Here is a 26,626-nt window from a genome sequence, read left to right on the forward strand (position 1 = left end):
TCACTAGGGGAAGAGAATTAATGACCTGAGGATTGCAAGAGTTTTCTTGGAAAAGAAAGTTAAAAGTTTCTTGGCATTAGCAATTCTTTTGGTTATGTTAGTAGTATTAATGCAATGCCTATTTCCTTCGTGAAGAGAAGCTGGCTGCTTAAGTTAGCTGACAAAAAATAGTCTGTGCTTTGATAGTATTTAAATTTCTGCTAGATCTGTTAAGAAATTGATGTTATTTCTTGATAATTGTACTAATTCTGGTTTTGTTTTTGTTTTTTTCAGAATTTACATGTTTGACAGCAGAAGTTGGCTTTCTACTGTAGTGAGAGAAAATGTAAGTAGAGAAATAAGGTAATTTTTTTTTTCCTAGTTCTTGAAAAACTCATACTATTTTTAAAACATGGCCAACTTCAGGTTTTTAGCTGTTAATCTGTGCAAGCCTAAAGTACCTGTTTTCTACTTAGCATGTGTATTCTTATGTCAACAGGAAGGATTTTAAAATGGCCAGGAAGCCTGCTAAATAATAGATGTCAGTGCCTGCCGCCTTTCAGAAATGGAACTGGCAAAGCAGAGGGAGACCATAGATGAAACTGTTTCATCTCAGTGGGGCAGGGAACTGTAATAAATAAAATGATGAGAATAGTTATTCTTTCATGAATGAAAAATTACTTATCCGCCACATTTGACAGAAGGCGGCCAAATTTCTTTAGAGCAAAGTGGCTCTTGTCAGAATGTTCTTTCCAATGTGTCAGTATTATTTAAACAGAACCAAAAAGTTTCAGAGTTTATATTCTGTGTAATTGTAATTATTACTAATTTTCTTGGAACAGTGAAACCTTCATTACCTTCCAGACTATAACTTCAATTGTTTTTGCTTCTTGTGAAGCCCTTTAGTCTGTGAGGAATGTTACCAGTTAGCCATGTGCTGTGTAGAAAGTATTTGCTCAGTTAAATCTGTTACTTTCAGTTACTAGATATTAATCTGTTTTTTTAAAAAGCAAGCAGCAAGCTAGCCCCCTGTCTCTTTCTCTAAACCTGTATTCTGAGGTGGTGTTCTCTAATTGGTTACCTTGGTCAACCCTAGAGACCTCCAGTGTTGTTCTTTGGAGGAGCAGAAACTGAACAGAGTGTTCCCAGTGTAGACAAACCATTGCTTTTACTCAGTGGCATTATGATATTTTCAGTATTTTCTGTCCTATTTTCTGTATAACCTTCTTTCTTTTTTAACCGGTGCTGGGTATTAAGGCAATGTATTTGAGCTACTCAGTGCATGTTCTACAGGGTTTTTGTTCCCCTTGAAATGAGTTTTGTATCACAGAAGCTTGTGTGAGTCTGTACATTTCTTTTGTTGTGTTCCTGTATACCTTTTCTATGATTTCTAACTTCTAAAATTATCTATACTTTTTTTTTTGTGATCGCCATATGTGGAGGTGTGTGTACTTCAGGATCAGAAGGCACTCCTGAATTTTTTTGTCTTCTATTTTGCATCATGTAAATGGGAGAGAGCACACCTCAAATTTGTTCCACAAGCAATTCTGATCTTACTGTGTTTTCTATTGAATAAAAGTCAAATAGGAATCAATATATACTTCAGATTAAATAACAAAAAAAAACCCTCTCAACTTTTCAAAGCCAATATGATGTCAAAACATTGGAACTAATGGTGGATTATGTATAATTCCTTTGTCATTGTGAAAATGTACAAGCTGCTGTGCATGTTGCTAATAGGATTTATGGTATCTACTAGATTAGCACAGCTTCATTTAATCAGATGACCTGCTATGAGACTGTCTGGTAGGCATAACATGAACTCATTATTAGGGCTGTAAAGTTGTGGCTCTGTTTTTGCAAATGATGTGTTTTGCTTTTCTTCTGGCTGTTTCGTACACACAGGACTGATGTGTATTAGCAGGAAAGATGTTGAGGGAATAAATACCAGACAGGCTGTTGGTTTGAGAGAAAGGTGATTTGGCTAACCTTCTTATGAAATTACTGTACTTGGGTAGTACTCTAACAATATAAATTTAAACCCTCTGTGTTATAGACTTCGCATCAACAAAGGCTTGGTAGGATTACTTTACTTGTTCGTAGTAGTAATGTGTAGTAAAAACACCTTGTAGCAAACCAAGTTTGGCCATCAAGGGATAGAAAAGCTAAATATTTGACTTAATGATAGCTGTGATTTTAAATGTGTGTTCTCTTCTTTTAATCTGTAGAGATTATTCACAGGATAGGCTGTTTATGAGAGGTGGAAGACTCCATTCTTTTTTTTTTTTTTATAGGACTGGTATGAGAAAATGAAATAAGTGTTTAGTAAGCATTGCCTCATTGCTGTTACCAGGTATTTTTAGAGAGGAATCGTATTTAACCCAAGAATATATGTTTGGATGAGTTGTATTCAACTCTTCCTATTTCCCTTATAATGTAGGCAAGCATCAGTCTACATATAAATGTGATGGTACTACTGATACCTTGGTTTCAGTAACTGGACTTAATTGGATAAGCAGCTTGAGCTCTGGAAAGGACATTAAAGTTGTAACAGTGAAATGAGTGAATTTGAGGTCTTCCTCAGCCTCTGAATTGTTCTGTTGCTGTTTTCTGAGTAGTGATCACTACCTTTAAATTAGAATTATTACTCCGGGATCCTAAGTGTATCTCCATTTGCAGAAAGTATGTGGAAGTTTTGTAGATTTCATAAGGCTTTATAATCAGTTCAAAGATTCTGTGCAGAGTTGTTCAACAGATAATTGACTGCCTGGACATACATAACTTTCCTCATACATAGGAATATAGCTGATACAGCTTACAGAAAAACAAACCCAGAAGTTGTTACTTTGAGATGAGTGACATGACAAAAATCCTTTTGTCGTAGCTGAATTGCGAAGTTTTATCATATATGGAAAGTTAACAAATTAGGTGAGGTCAAGTCAATACTTGATTTTCTTATGTGGGGAATAGAGGAACAAAGCAACTTTTCTGTAGGTAACTTGTAAGAAGAGATTAGAAGCTTGGGTCATCTGGAGTAGTGAAGAATAGTAAGCTACCTTGCAAGTATGCATATTGTTGTCCCTGGCAAGAAGAGAATTATCTACAAGGTATACTTGTCAACAAGATTAGCAGGAATTAGGCTTAGAGCAGACACACTTAAGCACTTCAGCCTCTGGAAAGGTCTTGAGTGAGTTCAGCAAAGTGAGTGTGTTATTCTTGAGAAGCCTGCCTTCAAGAACACAGTAACATATTCAAAAGAAAGTGAGGTAAGCATGAGTTTGGATTCTACCTATTTTTTCACAGCTATGGTGATAATTTGGAAAAAAGGAGTGTGGAACTTGAGTAGTGACTTTTTTTTTTTTGGCATGCAGTTTGCTTGATTTAGAAATTTAGTAACTTCTTCCAAAATCCCAGAAATAGAAGCATCATCCATATCAAGCTTACAGTTTCTCCTAGAAACCTTATTTTAAATGGGGTTAAATGCCTTCAGAACATGCTGAGAAACAAAAATATATTACTTAATGATATTCAGTTGTGCTAGTTTGTGATGAGCATAGATCACATATTAAACAGTCTCTGCTTGTTACTTCTGTCTGTAACATGAATAAATCTGTATGAAAATTTCCCAGGTATCAAGAGTGAGAATAGATAAAAAGTATTTTTCCCATACATTTTCCTGATTTTACCTGTTCCTGCTCTTTTAAAGATTTTTATTTTTTTAAATGCTAGGTGCTAGTAACTTCTGCTGATACATATACAGTATAGCTGAAAAGTACACAAGAGGATGGAACCCTCTTTTTTTCCCCCATGATCGTGTTTCTGCCATAAATTTAATTGCCTAAGACTTAGTGTAAAAGAAATGGAGCAATAGCCAAGTTGGTTGGCTGGTTGTCCCATAACTTCTACAGTCTGCTTCAGAGAACTTACTGTGTTTTAATGCCCTTGGCTTCATTAGGATTTTCGTTTCCTGAGTGTTAGTGAGTTCAGTCATGTTGGCAGGAATTAGAACTTCCTGTTGATGTTGAAACAACGGAGACTGCAAAGGGAATGTGGAAATCTGGTTTAAACAATTCCTATGGATGCTGTCAGAAATGCAGTTAGAGTTCGGAGTTGCTTGGAATGCATAGGGGCTAACTTGTAACTCTAAAAGTGTATCTAACTTCAAGATATGAACTTACCATATGAATATATTACAGATGGGAAAGACATCAAGTGTTGTATGCATTCAGCTAATAATTGTCATGCAGCTAATATTGAAACATGAGTCCTAACTAGCAAGTTACTGAAGGTCAAGATCCATAGAAGCTGCTTTAACAATAGTAGTTAAGTTCCTTGAACTCCTTGTTGCCTGTGATAATGGAGACAGTATCTTGCATGTAGGTGTAAAGGTTTCTGTAGTGTTGCTAAACCATTTTGAAGTTGTTCATTAAAAGGAAGCTTTCCTTAAAACATTAGTGAGTGACTGTCTTGATGTGGAATTCGCAAATAAAGCATTTTAGGAGCTTAGCTGAGTAGTAGCTAGGGGAGGTTATGTACGTGTATGTCTGACTAACCAGATGATAAAGTGCATTTATGAAATGACTCTGAAGGTTAGGTTCTGTTAGTATGTTTAGTTAATTCTTACAGACTGTGGAGACGTTTGGGTTGTTCTGCCCCTGCATAAAGCAGGACTTGCAAGAGAATGGGAAGCGAAGTGCTGAGGCAGAGTACTGTCCTGAAGTTGATGTGAGAGTTTCTTCTGTAACAAAAGTATACGTATAGTTTCTGTGTTAGGCCTTTCGAAGTGTAATGGATGTTTTAGTTGTGTGAAGACAGATGCCTACATGCTAGTTAAGGGTATAATATCCCATCAACTGGGTAACGTGACTTGTGTCCCTTCAGCTTCTGATATGGCTGTATCAATGTTACTGCTTCTGTGTTACTGCAGGAGACACTCGACACTATTAGGCTGCTTCATCTGGTTTTGTCATTTGCAGTAATACCTTTCAGTGCATACTCTATTAAGCAATAAGGCACAGGCATGAAATAAGCTTGTATGATTTGTTTTAAAATCAGTGTATGCGAATAATACAGAATGAACCTATGGGGTTCAGTTTCTGTGAAGTGAACTTTCTCAATATGACTTTTTTCCTAGGATTAGTGTTCATGTCCTTAGGCCTCTTCCTGTTCCGTACAAAGAAGTTTTGTTTCATTTAAATGCGAGAGAATTGTATTGCATAGTGCACAAATTCTGGCAGAAACAAATTGGCACTATTTTAAGCTGTGTGTTACAGGAGAATGTATCTGCTTTGACTGACATTAGATTATTCATCCTATTACATTTTTAAATAAAGCTGCATGTGAATCTTCAGTGTAGTTACCTGTAACTGCAGCTGGAGTTCTGGTGTCCTGAATCTTTATCTTAATCCTGTCATTTAGTTGCTGTGACCTTGAGCAGAACGCTTAAGTTTTGGATCGTAATTTCTTTCTCTGAAATAGGAATGATACCATCTCTAAATTCTTTGTACTCTGCCTGGAGAGGCTGGTATTTGCTTAGTGGGAAACAGGTTTATATATTAACTTGGAGAATGGCAGAAATGGAACTGGATATCAAAAAGGTAAAAGGTCTGAAAATGTGCATTTTATTCTTAAGAAGAGTCTTTAGAGTTTCTTAATTCCTTTATGACAAGAGTAGTGCATACCATTTCACAATGTGTATGAACTATACAGGAGCTGTAGGCAGTGATGACTGCATGCTAAAAACTGTAGAGACACCCAGCCGCACAGTGTTTTGTCTTAAATGTGGAATGAACAAAGCATCTTGGGAAACAAAAGAGCATTCAAAAGAAAAGAAGGTGGTTATAGGATAATAAAACACTCTTGATGGGTTTTGTCTTAACTGGATTTTGGACTAAGCTGAACAAGCAATCTTAGAGGGGCTTAAAGATGACCCTGGCACCAGAAGAGAGAAAGGAGACACCTAGTTTCACTTTATTGTGAAAGGGCTTTGAAGGTTGTGTGAATGGACGTTTTGAGAGAGAAGCTAACTAAAATTCCTTTTCTAAAATGCTTTGGGTTTCAGAGGTAAATTTGTAAATGGTAATATGACAAGATCTGACATCTGTTTCTTGAGGTCCTTGGTTTGGAACACTAGCTACTACGAAGAGCTGTGAGATAAGTCTGGTTATGTGGGATAGCAATATTTAGGGAATGTTAATTTTTTGAAACTTATTTTCTTTTGACAGTGATTTTTGTTCTACTGCTTTTTTTGCCTAGTTATCTACTGCTTAGTTTGCCTTCAGCATATGTGCTCTGTTACTGTGATTGGATAAAAATTCGGAAATTACCCTCATCTTTCTCCTTGGGAAGGGCTTTAGGGAAAAAACAAACCCCGCATGCTTGCAAAGATAAATAAGCTGATTAAATCTTAACAGAATAATATGTAAAGCTGCTAGCAAAGCATTTGCTTTATTTAATAGTAAACGGTCAATTCTGGCTAATAAAATGTTCTAAAAACACACTACCAGTGTTTGTTTATAAAGTCCAGGTGCTCTACGTAACATTCGAAAATGGAACCAATTATCTTGTTCTGCAATAAAAGATAAACTTCATCAGCACATTTCTTCAGTATCTTATATTGGTATCAAGCTGCAGAGACCTTAAAACAAAAGGTTTAAGAACAGCTGAGTTTTAGGTATGGAATGCTAGTGAAAATGCCAACAATATCTTTCTGTAACAGTGACTTAAAGATAAGTTGTACGCTTGATGGAAAATATCTATATGCTTATTTTATTGGAAACCAGTCTAATAGTTGAGGAACTCTATAGGCAATAGTTGAGGGTGTTCAGATAATTATATTTTATTGAGCCTCTATCTTGCTGGCTACAGAGTACAGCAGACAGAGGGATGTATGTTAGTAGTTTGGTGCTTCCTGATGCTAGGAAAATAGTCTTAGAGGGGGAAAATGTCTGTTGGCAGCAGTTTCTCAAACTCCTCCTCATACCTAACATTCAAAAAATACTAGTTTTAATCTGACAACATGTTAATGTTGGAATCCATTCTGGAGATCTCAGGGAGACAATTCAGCAATTAACAAGTAAAATCTTGAACATTTGTGAGTGATCTCCTTTTATCCAGATATCAGAACAATATTTCTAATAATCCCTGTGTAACAGATAGCATTCCTAATAGGTCTTTTTACAGCATTTTGCAAGTGCTTGTGTCAGTCTGTAAATATTTAATATGCTTATTCTTTGATAGGAGGATTGCTTACTCTATTCTTAAGACCTACAGGGAAGTTCTGATTTTCATGTCTAACGTTGGTGTTTGTCTGTTGGTTCACTCTTTGGAAACTTAAGTTTATACAAAACTGAATCAGAAAAAACACTAATGGGGGAAAAAAAAAATGCAAAAAAAGAGGCCCGGGGGGAAAAGGAATAAGCCCAAATTATATTTTATTTACTGTGGCTGGAAAAAGCTAAGCACATTTTTGTGTGGTAACACCTTATTCTAAAGAGATTCCAGAGAAATATTTTCACCTGTATTCCAGTACTTATAAACCAATCTGCCTTTTTTTTCAAGTGCCGTTTGAGATGGTTGAAAGGACTTGTCTACTCTAGTAATTTCAAGCTATGACTTGTACTAATTCTCATTATTATCACTTGTCTTTCAGATTTCTGGTTGTTTCAGAGGTGGCAGTGAAGCACACCTTTAGCACAGGAAAATGAGCGAGCTTGACCAATTACGCCAGGAGGCTGAGCAACTGAAAAACCAAATCAGAGTATGTATTGTATCAATAGATCTTGAAGCCACAGTACAGATAGATGGTCATTTGTGCTTCTTGAGGGTAACAGAGATGGACAGAAATGATGCATTAAGTTAAATGTTTCCACAATGTCAAAGTTAATGTCGTGGATATTTAGAAAGGGCAAACACATGTAACTGCTTTAGGAAATTACTTTTTGGTCTTTAATATTGCTTAGAAAATAATAGTTACACAAATAATGAACAAAATGGATTAGATCAAAATGAATGTTTACTGAAGTTTTTCTGAGTCGGCCCATAACCAATGTTAAGCAACCTCCTGCTTAAAATAAGTTCAACTATAAGGTTATTCAGGGCTTTGTCCAGTTAGGTCTTGAAAACCTCTAAGGATGGAGACTGCACAGCCTGTCTGACCAAGCAGTTCCATTGCTTGACTGTCTTCATGGTTAAAATTGTGTTACCTTTCTCTCAAAAGAAGAAGAAAACTTTGAAGTTAAACGCTCGATACGCTTAATGTGTTTTGACAGCAGACAGCATATTATGTTCATGCTGCAGTTAGGATGAGTCCTCTCCGGATGACAAGCAGAAATGCTTTCTGAACCTTGTTTTGAGGGTGCTCGATCAACTTGACAAAACAGAGATAGAGTATAAAGAAATGTACAGAACTTCGTCTGATTTCTTTCTTTTGTTGCAGGATGCTAGGAAAGCATGCGCAGATGCCACCCTGGCTCAGGTAAGCATTTAAGAGTTTAACATGAATTATGAAAATTTGCCTCCTATACAATAAGAAAATACAGCGTAAGAAGGTAAGTGCAAGTGAATTGGGTTTGCCTCCTTTATCAGTTTTTTTATTTTGCCTTTAGGTGGTTTCTTCCAGAAATAAGTACATTGTTTATGTTTGTCCAGTTTCTGAGAGTGGTAACCTTGAGCAGTAGTTTCTTTAAGAAGTGGCTCAGGGCACATCTCTGCTGCTCAATGGAGAATAATGCAGGGGAGCTCCAGTGTTCTGCTACGGATATGGTGGTAGTACAGTTGTGTTACCATGATAATCTGAACCATAAGACCTGCTGAGGTTAACCTACTTACTAATTTCCATACAATACTGCACTTATGTTTGAACTGCTTCTGAACCTGAACTAATACCTTTGCATCTTGCTGTACTGTCACGTTTTGATCCTATTGGCTTGGCTTCAGTCAACATTAACTTGTTGAAAGGGAAATCTGTACTCTCTAGTACATCTCATGGACATATGGTGGGGGTTTTTCCTAGAAATCTGGTAGGAATTTAGACTGAAACAGATTATTATGGCATTGGAAGAGGTGCGAAGCCTTTACTTTTTTTTTCCCTAGATATATTATGAATCAATTGACTCTTGTCACCTACTTCAGTCCATTTGCTTGAATGTTGACTATTAATCCTGTGTGTCTGATTTAAGATAGTTGGTACAGAATTGATTGATATCAGTTTATTAATTTAAAATGTCACTAAAATATCAAGTAATAAAGGTAATACCAACACTTATTTGAGTGTACATATCTTGTGGCTTCATTTTATGTGAGGCACAATGTTAAATATTTTCCAGGGTGAAAGTATGAAAAAAAGAGGGGGGGAGAGGAAAAAAAGCTTCAGTATTAGTTATTACAAGAGATGTCCACCATGAAAGGAGTTTTAGGTCAAGGAAACATTCTTACCTGTTCATCTGAGACCTGAGTCCTAAGCCATGTTGATAGCCTTAGAAGAGAAGCAGAGATCTTTACTCAAATATACTTGCTGAAGAATTTTGTAACATGGAGACATGAGAAGTATGCAGACATTATCCATAAAATAAACTTACAAAATCTTGGATTTGTTGTGATGTGTACTACTTACAGTACTGGAAGTGTTTTGTGCTGTTTCCTGGGTTTTTTTGAACTGGTACTTCTCTCCAGACTGGAGGACTTATTTACATTAAATTTGACTGTGTAAGGACAGCTAAACTGAAGATTACTTCCTCACTTTGCTATTCACTTATTGCAGAGAGTACTTTTATCTTAAAGAAGTTAAATAAATCAGGTATACTATGAATTTAATAATCCTGTACTTGGAAGGGAAGGCCTTTTGGATGTGAAAGCAAGTAATCCTTCAAAAGTGGAGGCATCTTTAAAGCCTGATATATGTCCCCACACCCACCCTTCTGAAAAAAAAAATATTAGTCTACCACATTTAGCTATACATAAGTAGAAAACCCAGATCAAAGGTCTGAAATCCTAGAAGTCAAAGAAGATATGACCTAAGCAAACTAATTTCTGAGAGTCTTTATAAAGGCGATGGAGAGGCTGCTTTCTTCATTTGATAGAGATGTACTACATAAAATGATGTAACTTTTGATTAGGTAATTTTTTAAAACTCTGTCAGTATTAAAAATGTGGGAATTTGGTCTGCATTGGAATGCTCATTTAGATGTAGTTGTGTATGATGTGTTACTTTTGGAACTATGAAGTGAAAAATTCAGTATGTGATGCCACTCCTATTTCAGATCACAGCCAATATTGACCCAGTGGGGAGAATTCAAATGCGCACTAGAAGAACACTCCGGGGACACCTGGCTAAAATTTATGCAATGCACTGGGGGACTGATTCCAGGTGGGTGCTAGTGATACAAAATCGAATCACGTGGCTTCACTGTGCTTTGGAAAGTTGAGTGCACAGGACTGTTATTTTTCCTGTACCTACCACTAGGAACTACTAATTCCAAGAGAACTCAGACAACCAAGAGAATTCAGAAACACTTAATATCACTTTTTACCTCCTAATGTCCCTGCTTTTGTCATCCAAATCTAAATTTGGTGCCAAAATACCAGTCTTCATCTACTTGCCTGAAAAATATAGTTATGGTTCCAAATGAATTCTGAGGAACTGTGAAGATAGATTTCATTATCAGTTGTCTTTTTTCCTTAAGTGCTTCCTCTTAACTACAGATGTTTGGTTAGAAAGAAACTAAATGATACTGGTATCAGCTACTTTCGTTCTCTTCTCTTTACAAGAATTTTAAGGTGCACGGATGGCAGCAAATTTTCAAACTTCAATTACAAGAATATTTTGCTGCTTCCTTGCAGGAACAGATTAAAAAAAAAAAAAAATCCCCCTTAGGAATTTTTAAGTTAACAACTAAGGAGTTTGTAAGTTACAGCTAGTCTCTTTCTACTCAATAGAGATTTTTTTTTTAAGGAAGCTTAATGTTGTTAAAGTCACCTTCTTACAAAATTTGTGTAAACAAGCTGTGCCTTATAAAAAAACTGCATGAACTCTTGTGTGTATGCATCCAGTAAATACACTAAAGCAAAATAGCCAAGTGCTTAACAAAGAAGACAGTAATGCATCATGAAGATGAATAGTAATTCATGATGTGTTCTACTTTTAGTTTCTGAATTGCATAGTACTTAAAAATCAGAACGAACACAATTGTTACTTTGAGTTCAACTTTAGTGTTTTGCACCTCAGTTTTCTATGCCAGTGGAAGAAGCTAGTTTCTCACAGATATGTAGAATTCATTGCTTCAGGCATCTCTTTGGCATGTGGCTTATTTAAAAGATGGGGATTTGATTTCTTGTTTGGCAAAAGTGTTTCAAGACAGCTCTAAAATACAACCTAGAGCAAAAGGAATTAATGCAGAGAGACTGGACTACTTTGATTGCACTGTATTGTTCAAGTTGGAAACGGTCAGATGAAGATGCACAGAACAAATTTGAATACCATATTGGAGTATTTTATCCAAAATGACTTGTAAAATGCAGAGATGATACAAATTTTTCATGTCAGTGTAGCTGATCTATCTTTAAGCACATTAAAAGCCAGTAAGAGAGCTCTGAACAATGTATTAGGTGCATCACATTTCAAACATTGATTGCTGGATCGGGGGACTGAGGTGGTGTTGATTTAGAGCAAAAATCTTCCTAATGCCACCCCTTCCATTAGTGATATCTTTGCTGCGTTTCATTTTAATTTCCATTTCATTTCAGTGCTGACATTCATTCAGGGTTTTTGGATGTCTTGGAACTTAAATTCCTGTTTTAAAAACAAGAAAAAGGAAAATGTATTGATAGTGTAGATTCCCAAACTCAATGAGTCTAAAGCCTATGTGTAGAACACAGAAACGCTGATTCCATGCAAGTTTTCTCCCTCAGTTTTCAAGACGGAGATGTTAGTTAAATGGCTACAGTTTTTTCTGAAGTCAGAATGTATTAACATGTAGGCGTTCCATCACACATTTCCATAATAGTTAGCAGTGAAATTGCCTACTTCCAAAATTGTATTTATAGTGCTAATAACTGAATTGGGTAATGCCACACTGTACTGAAATGGTTTCGAATACCTTGGCCTTGATAGTGGAGACAAGTGTCATCACAAAGATGTTCTTTCTTGTCTTCCTTCAGTGATTGTGTTTACCTTCTGTTTCCTCTCTAGGCTTCTAGTTAGTGCCTCCCAGGATGGCAAACTTATAATTTGGGACAGCTATACTACAAACAAGGTAAGACTAACTGATATGTTGCTATGCAATTCAGCTGTAAATACAAAGGAAGGAAATGTTACCTGTCATGATTTTGGCTGCATTACTTTCATAGTCCGAAGACCAAATTTTGAATTCTCCAAAACAATAAAGTTTCTATTTAAAGAATATAGCAGTGTCTTAAGTGCATTGTGTATGGAAATGTGCACCACAAATGGAAAACAATTAAATACTTAATTCTAGAGAATGTTTTGATTTGTTTTGATACCACAGAGAAATTGATCAACAGAGAGCAAGAAGTAATTGGCACGTTGCACCAGAATGGTCATATTTAAGCATAGCCATAATAATTTGTTGTCTGCAGTTAAGTACTGAAAGACCTGACATAGTACTGGGTTATCACGTTCTGGCTGCTATCACATGATGTGGTTCAGGATTACTTTTACTTTCATTTTACAGTGATTGGTATTTACTGGTTATGGTTACTGTTATCAGGGCTAGCAACAACTCACATGTTGCCCCTTTGAGTTAGGTGAGAGAGGTACTTAAGTCTGTTGTGCACAGGAGTACGGAACTGACTTTATTTCAAATAAGTTTTCTTGACTTAGCTCATCATAGCCTTAAAAACAATTTTGCCAATACACTTGAGCAAATGGCATGCTACAGAGGAGACAGAAGCAGAGACAAACAACTGCAGCAGCAACTCCTAAAGCTGGGACTATAGTTGTATCCCAGTTGTGAAACTAATGAATCCATAACTTTACTAAAGAGTAATAATACTGTTTGCAAAAAAAACCCCCACATCTCCCTTTTTGCCTTTATCCTCCTCCTTTGACTCCAGCCTGCAGGTAAATGTGATCTAAATTACTGTAACAACTGAAAGATAAGACAGTGAAATAATCACTGTATACCATGATTTCCATATTAGTATCTTCAGTGAATGCTAATTAATCCATGGCATCATCAGGAGGCAGAAAGCAGCTTTCTTATCTGGGGGAAATGGAATCAGAGGTTCTTACTACACTGGTGAAATTTTTACTAGAATCAGAAATAGAACTCTTCAGCTGTAAAGCATCCTCCTCCCATATGTCTTGGCAGTATTAATTCAGTGGCGTAGCAATTGAGTTAAAACCAGAAAAAAATCCACCACCACCCCACCCTGAAAGAAGTAAAAAAAACCCCAAAACCAAAAATGCCTAAAAACCAAACCACAAAGCCTCTGGAATTATGGGTAGCAAACAGCTTGGTGTTGAAATAGTATTAAATATGACTAGGTAGTACCCCGAAGCAGTTAATGCAAAAATACTTGAATGATAGTCTGCAGATGTTCTTTTGGCAGTTGCAGCACATGTTGGAAGTAATACAGTTGTCATAAATATGATCTTTTCCTAATGATAAAATAAAATGGCTCAAGGTGAATATTCCAATTAGTTCCTCGGTAGAAGACTTCCAAAAATGAGCTGGTGGGTTTTAGTGCAGGGTATTGTTTTTTAACTGCTGATTGCTGCAGGATCACCGATTACTGTAGCAGCAGAGGAACACACAGTAGCCTTTACTGTTTACTTAAGAAATGCAGGAAGATTGTTAGTATTGCAGGAAATCTTACAACGTGTTTAAGGATATGATTCCTTAAAAATGTTACGAACAAATTTGAAGGATGAATGCAATGAATTAACAAGACAGAACAGGTTTAGCTTCAATAATTTTTAAAATAAAGTTCTTTGAGCACAGAATGACAAGGGAACACGGGGTAGTTATTTAAATATGAAGCTTGATTGCTTGCAGTAGGTTTCCGAAGAAGGATTTAAATGGCAATGAAAGTAGCGATTTCTTTACTCGTTCATTCATAGCAAAAGATCTAAGCCTGGAATTGGCAGTTTTGCTGACTGTACTTGGAAGTCAATATTTTCCTGAACCTGTAATAAACCAATAGTAATCAGGCCACTGAAATGAAATAATTTAGTTTTTACCAAAATTAGTGATTAAATGGTATTCAGGAAAGACAAATCTGAGGGTTTAGTTACGTCATTATTTGGTCTGACAAGCTATATATGTAAGCTACCCTCAAAATAGTTTGATACTCAAACAGCCAAAGACTTTCCTTTTCACAGTTTTCTTCTCCTCCTTTTCACAAAAAGATGATGTATGCCTTGAGAGACAGGTGAAAAACTTCCTGATGGTAAATTATCGAATCAGTTGTTTTGCAGATGACATACATTAATGTATCCATTTCAGGTGCATGCTATTCCCCTGCGTTCATCTTGGGTCATGACTTGTGCATATGCTCCTTCTGGAAATTATGTGGCTTGTGGTGGTCTTGATAACATCTGTTCCATTTATAACTTGAAAACTCGTGAAGGGAATGTACGTGTCAGCCGTGAACTAGCTGGTCACACAGGTGAGTATCTGTTTGGAATGATCTAATTTACATAAGCACCTGGTGAAGAGTTAAAAAAATTTTTCTTAAAAAAATGTAATTTCCTAATTAAAAAGGTGTACTTCACTGTGCACCTGTATTTCTTGGGCAGGACCTTAGGTGCATACTGCCTGTCTCCTTCCTTTTTAAAAACTCTTTTTTAAAGGATGATGCTCTTTGGACAAAAGTAGTTTAATGAGAATATGTTTTAACTTTTCATGAGACAGCTGCCTTCTGATGGAGATATTCTTTAGTTGCAGAGGTTTGAGTTCTCATTGCTTCCTCTTCTGTTTCTCCTTCTCTCCAAAATACAGTAGCTTAATTTTTATGTTCAGTTTCTGTTTCTAAGGTGGACTGTCTTGTGATTGATGAGAAAAGACAGGACTTGTAGGCTTTGCTTGGTGAATTAGAATGTAAACTGTAGCTGCAAAGTTCTCTTACTCACAGATAAAGCAAAATTCATCTTGTTAGGGAAGAAGGATTGTAGAGACACAGGTGTTAGAGTTTTTCGAAGCAAGGAAGTCCCTCCTGGTGGTTAGAAGCTAGTGTTTTAACTGTGGGGGATGAGTTTAAAATTCTTCTTTCTGAACAAACCAAGAGACTCAGTGTCGCAAAGTACCCCTAAAAGCCATTTCAGTGGCTGAAGATACTCTGGCTTCCTAAAGAATGTACAGTTAATGGAGATGAGCACCTTATAAGCAGCAGTAGTAACCTAGAAAATGTGAATTGCTTTTGTATATTGTCTGATAATGGACAGATTGTATTTTTATTTTTTTGTGAATGGGATTGGAAATTTGTCAGAGGAAAGCCCAGTGGGTGGTTTCTTGAACTCCTTTTTGAAAATTAAGACACTGGCTATTTAGTAGGCAGTTTTGTATCTTGTAAAGTACTGGCATAATGTTGCCTGTCGCACACATCAGTAGTCTACAGCATTCTTGCGGAATCAGTAATACCTCCAACAATTTGAGAAAGGGAATGGACTGTAATTAGGCATTTCTTCTAAAGCTGCAGCTCTGAAGCTGCACATTATCTTTATGGTCTCTTTGTTTCCACAGAGAGTGTAATCCAAAACACAGCAAAACAAAGGTAGATTGCTCTAGAGGCTGTCCGCTTGGCTCCAGAGAAAATATCTAACAGTTCTTTAGAGAAAATGTTAGGTAGTCTCTATCTTGCTGGTTTTCTGGCTGATAAAGCCTCTAACTATAGGGAGTAAAGAAAATGGTATAAAGACTGTTCATGAAAGGAAAATAAGGTTACTAAGAAATAAGTAGTTACACATTAATGAATTTGATACAGAAAAGGTTAGATGTGAATTAAAGTATACTCAATGCTATTTAATTTTCTTTCAGCTGTTTTTCTTGCAAAGCATGATTTATGTAATTTAGAGGGATTCTGTATCCTCTGGGTGTAGTTAAGGGTATGAAAATGCAGTGTTGATTTGACCTTCAGATAGTGGTTGTGATGTGACCAGTGAAGTGATTTCTAAGAAGGTACTCATCTCTTCTCTTTTTTTTTTCTTTTCTTTTTTTTTCCTCCCACCTGCCCTTCAGGACACAGGGAGAATTGCAATGACGGTTGGACATAGGGAGTTTTGGCTTTCAGTATGTGGCTGTGTGTGTATCAAAATACTGAAAAATACTTTAGCAATAGAAAGAACATTACTTCTAGGATACTCTGGTTGCTTAATGGTCTTTATGGTTATAAACTGTATAGCTGGGAAGACATGGTTTTTTACATAATATGAGAAGTAGAATTTTGCTGTAAAGCAAGAGACATCAAGGAGTACATTTGAAACCTGACCAGTTTGTGTGGACTGTTCTCGAAGGAACAGTTTCAATGAACTGCTTTTCTGTTTCAGAATTGAACAAAGCCTATAGCTGGAAGCTGATGTTTACAGGTTTTCATGTTTTGCTGGATTTTGGATTTTTAAAAGATGTTTGTGCTTTGTGAAATAGAGGTGACAGGCAGGACAGACGAATTTTGTAATCGGAGTTGTTACGTTCATAGTTTGGCACGTGGTACTTCAGTACAAAGATGCTTCAGAGCATTCAGATGAAATTCTTTGATGCCACTGTTGGGAAACATCCAATGTATATGCTCTGTTATTTGTACTGACCAAGAATGTAGATTATTTTTTCTCAATAGTTGTATGATACAATTGAGGTCATAAGCATTTGTTGCTCCCGGATGCAGTGACATACAGATCCACTTTCTAAGAAAGTTTAGTGTGTACAGTGCAGTTACCTATACTTCTCTCTAGCTTGGCCGGTGGATTCCATACTTTTGCCTCACTACTCCATCTCTCTTCCTCCTCCTCCTCCTCTTCTCCCCACTCTACCAAAAGAAAAATTGGCAAGGTATTTCCAAAACAGTGCCTACCCTGTTTGGTTAAGTTGCTTAAGTTTATTTTGTTCTGTTTTACAACTTTGTTTAGGTTGACATGCTGTGATACCGGTGTATCACTGTGCTAGTGTAGTGGTTGAATTGGGCATGGTCTGTAAAGAGCCAAACTATGTTTTGTCCAAAACATTGGAGGTTCCTATATAAAAATTGTGTTGTGTTTTAGGCTTATATAGTAGTTCTTGCTGCTTCTTCAGGAGAGGATGAAGCAAACATATAAGCAACCCAGTACGTGACGTGAAGAGCAATCCCTGGTCTTACTCAAACTTTTCCTTTTGTTTTCAGGATACTTGTCATGCTGTCGTTTCTTGGATGATAATCAAATTGTTACCAGCTCTGGTGACACCACTTGGTAAGCAGTAAAATTTTGACATGATTGTTAGTAATGACATTTTACAGCTATACTCTATTATTGAAGGAAACTTTATTCTTTGTAAACCTGATGGTCATCCAGAAGATTAAATGTGATTAATTATTGTTCCTATATCACGTTTTTACTAGTAATGGAAAATTTGGGCTTTCATGTTTGTTACCTTTGGCTGTTTTGTTATGCCCATGTTCTGAAGATCCTGACCCAATTCTCTGTGTTAAGGTGGTATAGGAAACTTTCTTTACTACAACTATTAGGCTTTCAGAAGTAAGTGTATTAGACAAATGGCTTTTCTCAAACTTGTTTAGTATTCAGTATTTACTACTTTAAAAGTCATATTTGGATTTTTCTAATGCAGAATTTAGTTTATGTTGTTATTCAGAAGAGCTCCTAGAAAATATTCTACAGTGACAGTAGATGGTTTTTTTGAGGAGAATGTAGGTGTATGTCTTAATAAATACTAGCTTCTGAATGAAAAAAAGACCTCAATCTTTTTTCATAGATTTTTCTATTATATTTAATTAAAAGCATTACAGTTCTCCCAAGCAGTAGTTCTTACAGCAAAGGTTGTCTAACAAATACCTCTCCTACACAGTGTCAGTCTCTTTGAATGCTCATCTGTTAATCTGCTGATTCTGAGTAGCTGTTGAATATATACTTTTTTAAATACAAAATGTTTCTAAATATGTGTTGGGTAGGTTTTTTTAAAAAAAAACACCAGACAGGATTTGTTAAAGTTATGCTCTTTATAAGAGAATACAGCTGCTTCAGGAGTTATTGTAGTAACTCTACAGTTGTCTGGATAACCGTTTGTCCTTGACATCACTTCAGTTCAGCCAAGCTTCAAAGTACAGTCATCTTTTACTTGCCTAGTGCAAATCTGTCAGTCATATGGGTCTGGTTTACTGAGAAATTACAGAAATTAAAAATCCTTTATCTTCCTTAAATGTTTAGACCTCTTGTTAGGGAGGTGATGGTGTTCTTTCATCCCTTTATACTTTTTAATTATCGCTGTAGTGGTGATTTTGCTGTCTTGGGAAAGTGGTGCACCTTTAAGATGACAGACATAATTCACAAAGTTACACATTCTCAGTGAGTTTTTAAAATGAGAAATGCTGACTCAGTTGTTGCTGCTGTAGCCTTAGCACTGTCGCTTTAAATCAAGCTTGTAGTAGTACTGGACAATAGTTATGGCATGTCACAAGAACTTTGTGTTATGAACAGCTATGAATGTTAGTCATTAGTTTTTTGCACTGTTTTTCAATTTAAAACCCCCAATATTTTAAAACTGAGGATGGCTTTTAAAATCTTCTCTGCACAATTATCCTGTAACATAGCCAAATAGTTCCAACAAAGAATGTTTGTTTTTTCTATTCTCAATGTATTTTTTGTGAATACTTTATGGAGTTTTACTTTTTAGCAGTGATATAAATGAACAGGTTTAGACAAGAATTGCTGTCTAGACCTCCTAATGGAGCAAAAATATGTTTATTTTTGCCTTTTTAATTATTCTTTCAAGTGCTCTCTGGGACATAGAAACTGGTCAGCAGACAACTACGTTTACTGGGCACACTGGAGATGTTATGAGTTTGTCTCTTGCTCCTGATGCCCGGTGTTTTGTTTCTGGTGCCTGTGATGCCTCTGCCAAACTGTGGGATGTTAGAGAAGGAATGTGTCGGCAAACCTTCACTGGCCATGAGTCGGACATCAATGCCATCTGTGTATGTATCAACAGAGGACATGGGGTTTAAATTTATGTTTTTGTATTTCTCTGGTCTCAGCTCTTAAGCATGTACTGTATGATGTAGTATTATGGCATATTTTCTATAATTAATAGTTTTTGTAGCTGGGGAAAATACCTGAAACTTGTGCAACTTCAGATCTGTTGTGGTAAATCGAAATTGTGGCTATTCTTCACAAGCTTTTAATTCCTTCACTGTTTTTGCCCATATCCCAGTAGTGGAGAGGTGTATACTATTCTTTACTGCTTTCTTTTTCCACTTGGTCTGTATAAAATGGTATATTCAATGAGACAGAGGAATCAAGTCTGAAATCGTGTGTCTTTTTTTTTTTCTTCCCCCCTCTCCCTCATTAAAGTTCTTCCCAAATGGCAATGCATTTGCCACAGGCTCAGATGATGCTACGTGCAGGCTTTTTGATCTTCGGGCTGATCAGGAACTTATGGTTTATTCACACGATAACATCATCTGTGGCATCACCTCTGTAGCATTTTCCAAGAGTGGACGTCTCCTCCTAGCTGGTTATGATGACTTCAACTGCAATGTCTGGGACACACTGAAAGCTGATAGAGCAGGTAAATGTTTTTGGTTTTAAATATTATAAATGCAGTGTAACATACTGAATGTGTGAGTTGAGTCATACGTACAGACCTGTTACCATTCGCTGTGTCAACTTTAAAACTCTGTGATAACCTGTTTTAAGATGACCAAAGTAGCTTAATGATGGTAACAAATAAATTGGAATACTGCTAAACGATAGAAGGGAACAACATATGCTTGAGAACAGGAAGACTGCTATTAAAAACAAGGTTTTGCTGATGGAGGGCTTTTTTTTTTTTTTGGACTTTATGGCATTATTTATGTATGAACTGGTCAAAGCAATTCAACAATAACGTTGCTATTTATATAAAAGAATTATTTTTTTTCTGATACTTGTAGCGGTAGCTGTAGAGGCAACCAGCGAAACAACAGATATTGTGGAGATTATCTTTTGAGAAAATGAATGTGAAATTTATGGTTCAAAGCTTAAGATAATTTAACTTCAGTTCTTAAAAATGAAAAATTTTATCACAGAAAAGGTATAAATTAGGCTGCAAATGTTTCTTTATAAATTAGGCTGCAAATGTTTCTTTATTCTCATCAGAACAGGGAATGAGAGCAAGGACCTATTCTGTTACCAAATAAAGTGGTCTAGGCTTTTAAAATTATCCTAGGTGGGTTTTAAAAGCAAACAAAAAACAGCAGCCAAGCAAAATGTTCTTCCACATGTAGTTGAAAGGGTTAGTTGCAAGTACGTTATTGGTGCAAATTGACTGATGGCTTTAAGGGGAGGATATACTGCATGTAGAAGAAAACAGAAACACACATATAGTCCTGGACTATACCAAAACATTGGGTTTCCATTGGGTTTGTTAATTTCTGCCTCTAGCAGCTTTGTTTTAGCACTTGGATTTTACTTGTTTCTTCCAAAATTCATGATAGTTTTTTATCAATGCTGAGAAATTGAATCTGTGGACACTTGGTTCATGTATTGTAAAATAGCATTTGGTTCTATTTGCAAGTTAATGGTGCCAGATACAATTATTTCAGTACTGAAATGCATTTTACGAATCAGCCTTGTCTGTGTGTTGAGATTTACAACTCGAGATTCTTGTACTTTGATTATTGAGACCATAAATGTGTATATAAGCCTGTATGGAGATGAACTGAGAAATTTCTCTGGATTAATGTCTATGTTAGTTTACAATTGGCTGTATTTAAGTACGGTAAAAACAACTATGTGTTTTCCTGTATTTTTCCTTTGGAAGACCTTCATTTAGAAAAAGAACAGAAGGAGGTGGTGATCTTGCTTACCTGTAGAAATGAGAAACAATTCTTTATACTGATCTCGGTTTCTGGTCCATGTACTTGTGAAGTGTGGTTCTTTATTGCCAAGTTTTAGAACCGTTTTAAACGACTGCTTTGTCAAGTATTCTGCTTATTGAAATGTTCTCAGACTTAAGATTGCTCAGCAGATTTGACACTTCTGTCATGCCTGATTTTATATTAAACACCTTTGTGGTTATGTATTCAGTTCAAATTGTATAAGACTTCTTGGTGCTGTCTTCGTTTTAGCAAATTGCAGCACTTGCTAATGCTGATGGTAGACTGAATTTTGATATATCAATGCTGTTTCCGCAGTAAATTCTAGGTAACTCCTAGGTACTTCTGCTAGCTCTGGCAGCTCGCTTCTGTATTGCACTGCATTTCTGAAGATTGTATTGTCTGCTTCAACACTTAAGATTTGGCTTGTGCTGCAGAAGTGGACAATTCTGTACTGAGGCTTAGACACTTGTATGGATTTAACAGGGTCTGGAGATTAATGGTGTTACACAGCATTACTGTTTTTATGAAGTGTATCAGAAATGTTACTACTTCAAACATCAGGAATCCTCGCGTATTAAGTAGTCAGTTTTACACTGAATTAACAGTTAAAATTATTAGTTTATAAACATACTTGTTTGTGTAAGAACTAAAACTGACTTAATTCATGTTCTGTATTGGAGAATAGTAAATGGAGGTGAAAAGTCCAAAATATGAATGAGAATCCCATGAGCAGTGTAATTGATGTAGAAAGATTAATTTTAAGTCCGTCAAGAATATCTTAGCTCAGTGCTGTGGACTGGAAAGAGCTTGAACATAATTACGTTTTCTTTTTAACTCCTTGAATCTGTTAAATTTAAGCGGATAGAGGAAAATGTTGGCTCCTTTAATTTTTCTGTTTAGTATCTCAATTTTTTTTGTTAATGGTACTATAATTGAGTTGTAGCAAATCTGCATATTGACAAATAGATTGCATGTAGGAGTTTGTCTTGTAAGTGCTTGTAAACGTAGTAAGATAAAATTAGATGAAAAATGCTTTAGTGTTTATAACATACTTCAGTTTGACTTCTGATTTTACACATTAAAAAATTTTGTAAAATCTAACTGATCTTTATCACTATGGAGAGGAAATACTAAGAGCTATGCAATGTGTGGTTATACTACATTAATTGCAATGACATTGTCAGCAGAATTTTTGGGGCTGTGATTTCATAACTCACAAGAAACCAGTAAAGGGCATAACATGGGGAATATATACGGAAAATTTTGGAGTAATGCATTTACTGAATTACCCCCGTTCTGAACCCACCCAGTTATATCTAAGTTTGTGCTTATAAAATCAAAAGCATTTAAAAATTCCAACCAGATTTGTTCAGGATTTTTGAATGTATAGGTTGACTAATTCAAACATGCATGCCTCAGTGTTACTTGAACTGAAATACGAAATCATCAAAGTAACATAATATGTTTGTTGCATGTTCTTATTTATAGGTGTCCTTGCTGGTCATGATAACCGTGTCAGTTGCTTAGGTGTAACTGATGATGGTATGGCAGTGGCAACAGGATCATGGGACAGCTTCCTCAAGATCTGGAACTGAAGTAGGTAGGTATCCAGTCAATTAAGGCTGTCCTTGATTGGTATTCAGAATGCTTTTTTCCAGGTCCAAACAGTGCTGTTTTACTGGTGCTGCAAGCTTATAGTTCAGATTAGGAAAGTCCCTGAGGAAGAAAAAAAAAAATCAGTTTGTTTTTTTAGAAGGCTATTTGTTTAATGTATGCAATGACATTTTTATGATGAACTCTTCTTGGCATATTTTATTTTCCTGTTAGGGATGCTACAGTCCTTTTGAATCTGGGTTAGTAAATAAATGGCATTCTTGAAAATGGTGAGATAATGGCTAAATGCATCAGTGGGTAGCAAGAGCAAAGCTTGAAACTTGATTACAGTTTATCAAAGTGCAACTCTTAATAAATCTTTCTGTGTGTCAGAAGAGCGACGGACTCCATGACTGGAAGAAGTTTCCAACGGTTGAAAATTAAAAATGATAGCATATCCAATCCAACCATACTAACTTGGACCCCCATCCTCCCCAACTTCAAAGGGCAAGATCTTTTCCGTCTCCTGTTGCTGAAATGAAGAGCACAATTACCTTTCCAAGAAGAATTTCTGTGTTGTAAGCAAAATGAAATTGTGCATTCCTTTTGGGACCATTTTTTTTGTCTTGAGAATTTAAAAATGAAACACTATCATAAAAGCATGACCAGAAAATAAACTTGAGCATAATTGTGAAACAGTTAGCTTTCACTGTAGTTTCCAAGTTGAAGTTAAGGACTTTATCTCACACACTTGCAAATTTTAAAGTCATGTTTGTAGCAGGATTTTTTTCAAGTTTCCTTTTTAAATACATTTCTTTATGTATTTAATTGAGCAAAACAAGGGAGTCCTAGCCCAGAGCATCTGGGGGTTGTTAACGCTGTAAATTTAGTCCCTAATTTTTTTTATTTTATTTTCTAGTATCACAGATAATTGTTGCACAAAACTTGGCATATATAGGATAATGTTAAGCAGTAAGGTAACCAAGCACATGCTGTAAAAGGTAATGAATGCTTGTTTAAAGAATCCTTTCACCTTTTATGGATAACAAATGCAATCCTTGGTCCCTCCTGCCCCTCCCTTTTTCACCACACCAATTTTTTTAATCTGTTTTGGTTTTGTCCAATTGAAAGGGCAGTTTATATATCCTAACACTATCCTATAAGTCTCAACAACCAGGAATCTCTGTTTTCAAAAGAGACCTATCCTACACTTGGGTATTGAGTCAATTCTTTGTGTATGAAATGATGTACAAATCAATGTTTTGAAAATAATGATCTTGAACTTTCTAAGTTAAACAAAAAAAAAACCTTTTTTGATTGTTTGCCATATTGGGTGGGTTTACTCTTAGAATCGCATGCTGTAGAAATGCTAAAAAGTGCATATTGGACTAAGTCCTTAGATGTTTTTTCTTTGAAGAAATAACCTGTTTAAAAACTGTAACCATTGTCGCTGTATTCATTTATTGTTGCTACTCTGTGCATAAATCTATGAAGAACTCAAGTACAAAGCTATGCACGTTTTGGAGTAGCGTGATAAGTCACTTTTTTTTTTAAAGAAACAGCCTGTTCAAACAATCGCTGTCAAAGATTCTGGGGTGTGGGAGGAGGGAACCTAGACCATCTTCTTTATAAATCAGTTCCTCACAGCCAGTTCCTCTTGTAGGATGAGTCCTTTGCATCTGATCAGAGTCATTTTTGTAATGAGCAGGTTTTCCTGGCTTTCTTTTCAAATAAAATGTTAAAAGCAGCAGTGTTTGGACAGCAGATTGTTCTGTTAAACTTTCCTATCTTCTCACTGTATCCAGAAATGCTCCTTCCTAGCAGCAGTAGTAGCTTTTCTCCATTTTGTTTTTTCTGCAACATTCTGTACAAAAATGTGCTGTAATTGTGCGTTAGGCCTGGATTTGGCATAAAAGATGAATTCCCTCTTACTCTCTTTCATGAAACTACTCTGTAGAGCTTTCTCCACGCCCTGTATCCCTCTTCACCTTTTGTATTTAATTTTAAAGTCAGTGTACTTCAAGAAAGCTGGATGCAAGATAGATACTATATTAAAATGTAATGTTATTTAAGATGTAATAAAGCAGTTTGACATGAGTTTTGACTGATCTGTTTTGCAGCTTATTGTTCAACGCACAAAATGGCTTCTGGCAGGATTTGAGTTATGAAATAAACATATGAGAGAAGTGTATGCTGCCCCAAAACAAATTGTTCAGTATTTTAAAATGACTTGGATTTTTAATGGTTAATTGGGCAGCGTATGCAATGTGTTAGTGTGTATTCATGTGAAGGGATGTGGGTTTTGTTTTTAAGCTAAAAACAGTTGTAAGACGAACTAAAACCCTCACGATTTTTGTTATTGGAAAGCGTCACCAGCAGTATCTGAAAACTTACGTGTAAATGTGCAATATATGGTAACACTAAATGGCAAGTATGTGGAGCCTAGTGGCTGCAGGCATTTTGCTTCCTCCATTCTTAAATAGTTAATATGGACATATCTTTGATTGCTAGAGCTACTCGAGAGCTTAATCGAAAACTGCTGCTCAGCTACTTTCATTTGGAGTTTGAGCTACTATGATTCATGTGGTATAAATCACAAAAAATGCTTTGTGGCATATAAGAGAGTGTAACATCTGAAGTAGGAAATCAGAGCAAGGTGTTTAGTAACTTCTTTTGAAACTTTTGTGTCCTTTAATAGGAAAAGAATTGAGTGGAACATCTTGTTATTGCCATTTGAGGATCTGGCCAAATAAGCTCTGTTGTCATTGTTAGCTGTCTTTACTGTAGGTGTTGAGAAGGGTAAGTAGTTGTCATTTTAATGCTCAGTAAGAACAAAGTCTCCACAAGGCAGAATTATATCTAGGGGGGGAGGGGGGGGGGAGAAATGGATTTTATAGCCACAGAAGCAAATTCCTGAAATGAGGTGTTGAAAAGCAGTTGGTTTAACAACTTGGTGTTGGCCCACTTGAGGGTTTTGTTTTGTATTTTTAGTGGGCAAAGTCTCTTCTCTTGTTCTGACCTAAACAAAAGTGGATATTTCATCATTTCGCATCAACCAAGAGAAATTCCAGTGCCATGGCTTGGTTTCATACCAAACATGGAAATTCTCGGCCTCAATGGAGAAGTTTTTAAAAGCTGTGAGTATGGAAAATATGATGGTGACATTACTTAACTAGCAGCCGTTAACTGTGAGCTTTGGGGTTTTGGACTGCAGAATACTGGTAAGTAGTTCATGGCTGGAAATGCTTAAATTTGGGAATTCAAATTTAGTCTTCTCCAATTCCAAATGGTATAGCTGTTTTTTCCACTCACGTGTTATGTTTTTAATCCAGTGGATATTTCATATGTGACTTTGCCCAGTCTATAGTAAAATCAATGCAGACATGATCTGTCTTACCTTCCTTAATCTCTATCCATATGTTAAATTACTGCTTCCTGCCTGTGCTGAGAATGCTTTTGCTGGCAATAAAATACCTGCCAAGATAGTAACTTCTTGTGCCAGAAGGCTAATGTGCAGTGCAATTTATTTCAAATGCGAGCAGTTGCAAATGCCTCTTGTTAGAGACAGTGCTCCTCTTCAATATGAAGCTTTAAACTCTATTATTTAAATATCTGTATGCTTAGTTATTCAGAGAGCTGTAACTGAAGAAAAATGGGTATGCAAAGTGAGAAGCACTAAACTCTTGCGTCTTTGACTTTGGGCCAAATCTTTGAGTTTTGAATGCCGTTAATTTTAGGGTGGTCTTGGATCAGTACTCAAATCTAAGTGTTATTTTACCTATAGCAGTCCTAGTAACATGGTAGCTCCTCCTGTAGGCTTTGAAAGGATTCTGACTTAAAAGATAATTCTGGCATGTGGTTCCAAAAGAGCAGCTTCACCTAGCTGCTGGCAAATTTCTAGAGCAAGGTTTCATAAACTGAGAACATTAATAACAAACTGAGAACGGTTTGTCTCTGCTTGGTCTTAGTGGCAGCGCTTGCAGTTTCTTACATGTGGGCTCCTGAGCATGTATTAGATATATGAAAGGATGAG

General features: G+C 36.2%; 1 protein-coding gene across 7 annotated transcripts in view; it reads left to right on the plus strand.

The window, feature by feature from the left end:
- GNB1 (G protein subunit beta 1) overlaps positions 1-24,690 on the plus strand; it is a 46,174-nt gene extending 21,484 nt beyond the window's left edge. For 5 of the 7 annotated variants that reach the window (XM_049816053.1, XM_049816057.1, XM_049816049.1 and 2 more), the window contains 11 exons: positions 274-325; positions 7,631-7,738; positions 8,417-8,455; positions 10,239-10,345; positions 12,167-12,230; positions 14,445-14,607; positions 17,311-17,377; positions 18,915-19,116; positions 19,493-19,709; positions 22,489-22,600; positions 22,987-24,690. In XM_049816053.1, coding sequence (XP_049672010.1) covers positions 7,682-7,738; positions 8,417-8,455; positions 10,239-10,345; positions 12,167-12,230; positions 14,445-14,607; positions 17,311-17,377; positions 18,915-19,116; positions 19,493-19,709; positions 22,489-22,595 — 1,023 coding nt within the window. In that variant the 5' untranslated portion in view covers positions 274-325; positions 7,631-7,681 and the 3' untranslated portion in view covers positions 22,596-22,600; positions 22,987-24,690. Of the gene's footprint in view, positions 1-273; positions 326-3,115; positions 3,246-7,630; positions 7,739-8,416; positions 8,456-10,238; positions 10,346-12,166; positions 12,231-14,444; positions 14,608-17,310; positions 17,378-18,914; positions 19,117-19,492; positions 19,710-22,488; positions 22,601-22,986 lie in introns of those variants that run through there. The other 2 variants (XM_049816091.1, XM_049816072.1) reach the window with 2 other exon arrangements.
- The last annotated feature ends 1,936 nt before the right edge of the window (positions 24,691-26,626 follow it).

Source organism: Accipiter gentilis, chromosome 1, assembly GCF_929443795.1.
Source record: "Accipiter gentilis chromosome 1, bAccGen1.1, whole genome shotgun sequence".
In the NCBI taxonomy this organism is placed as follows: domain Eukaryota; kingdom Metazoa; phylum Chordata; class Aves; order Accipitriformes; family Accipitridae; genus Astur; species Astur gentilis.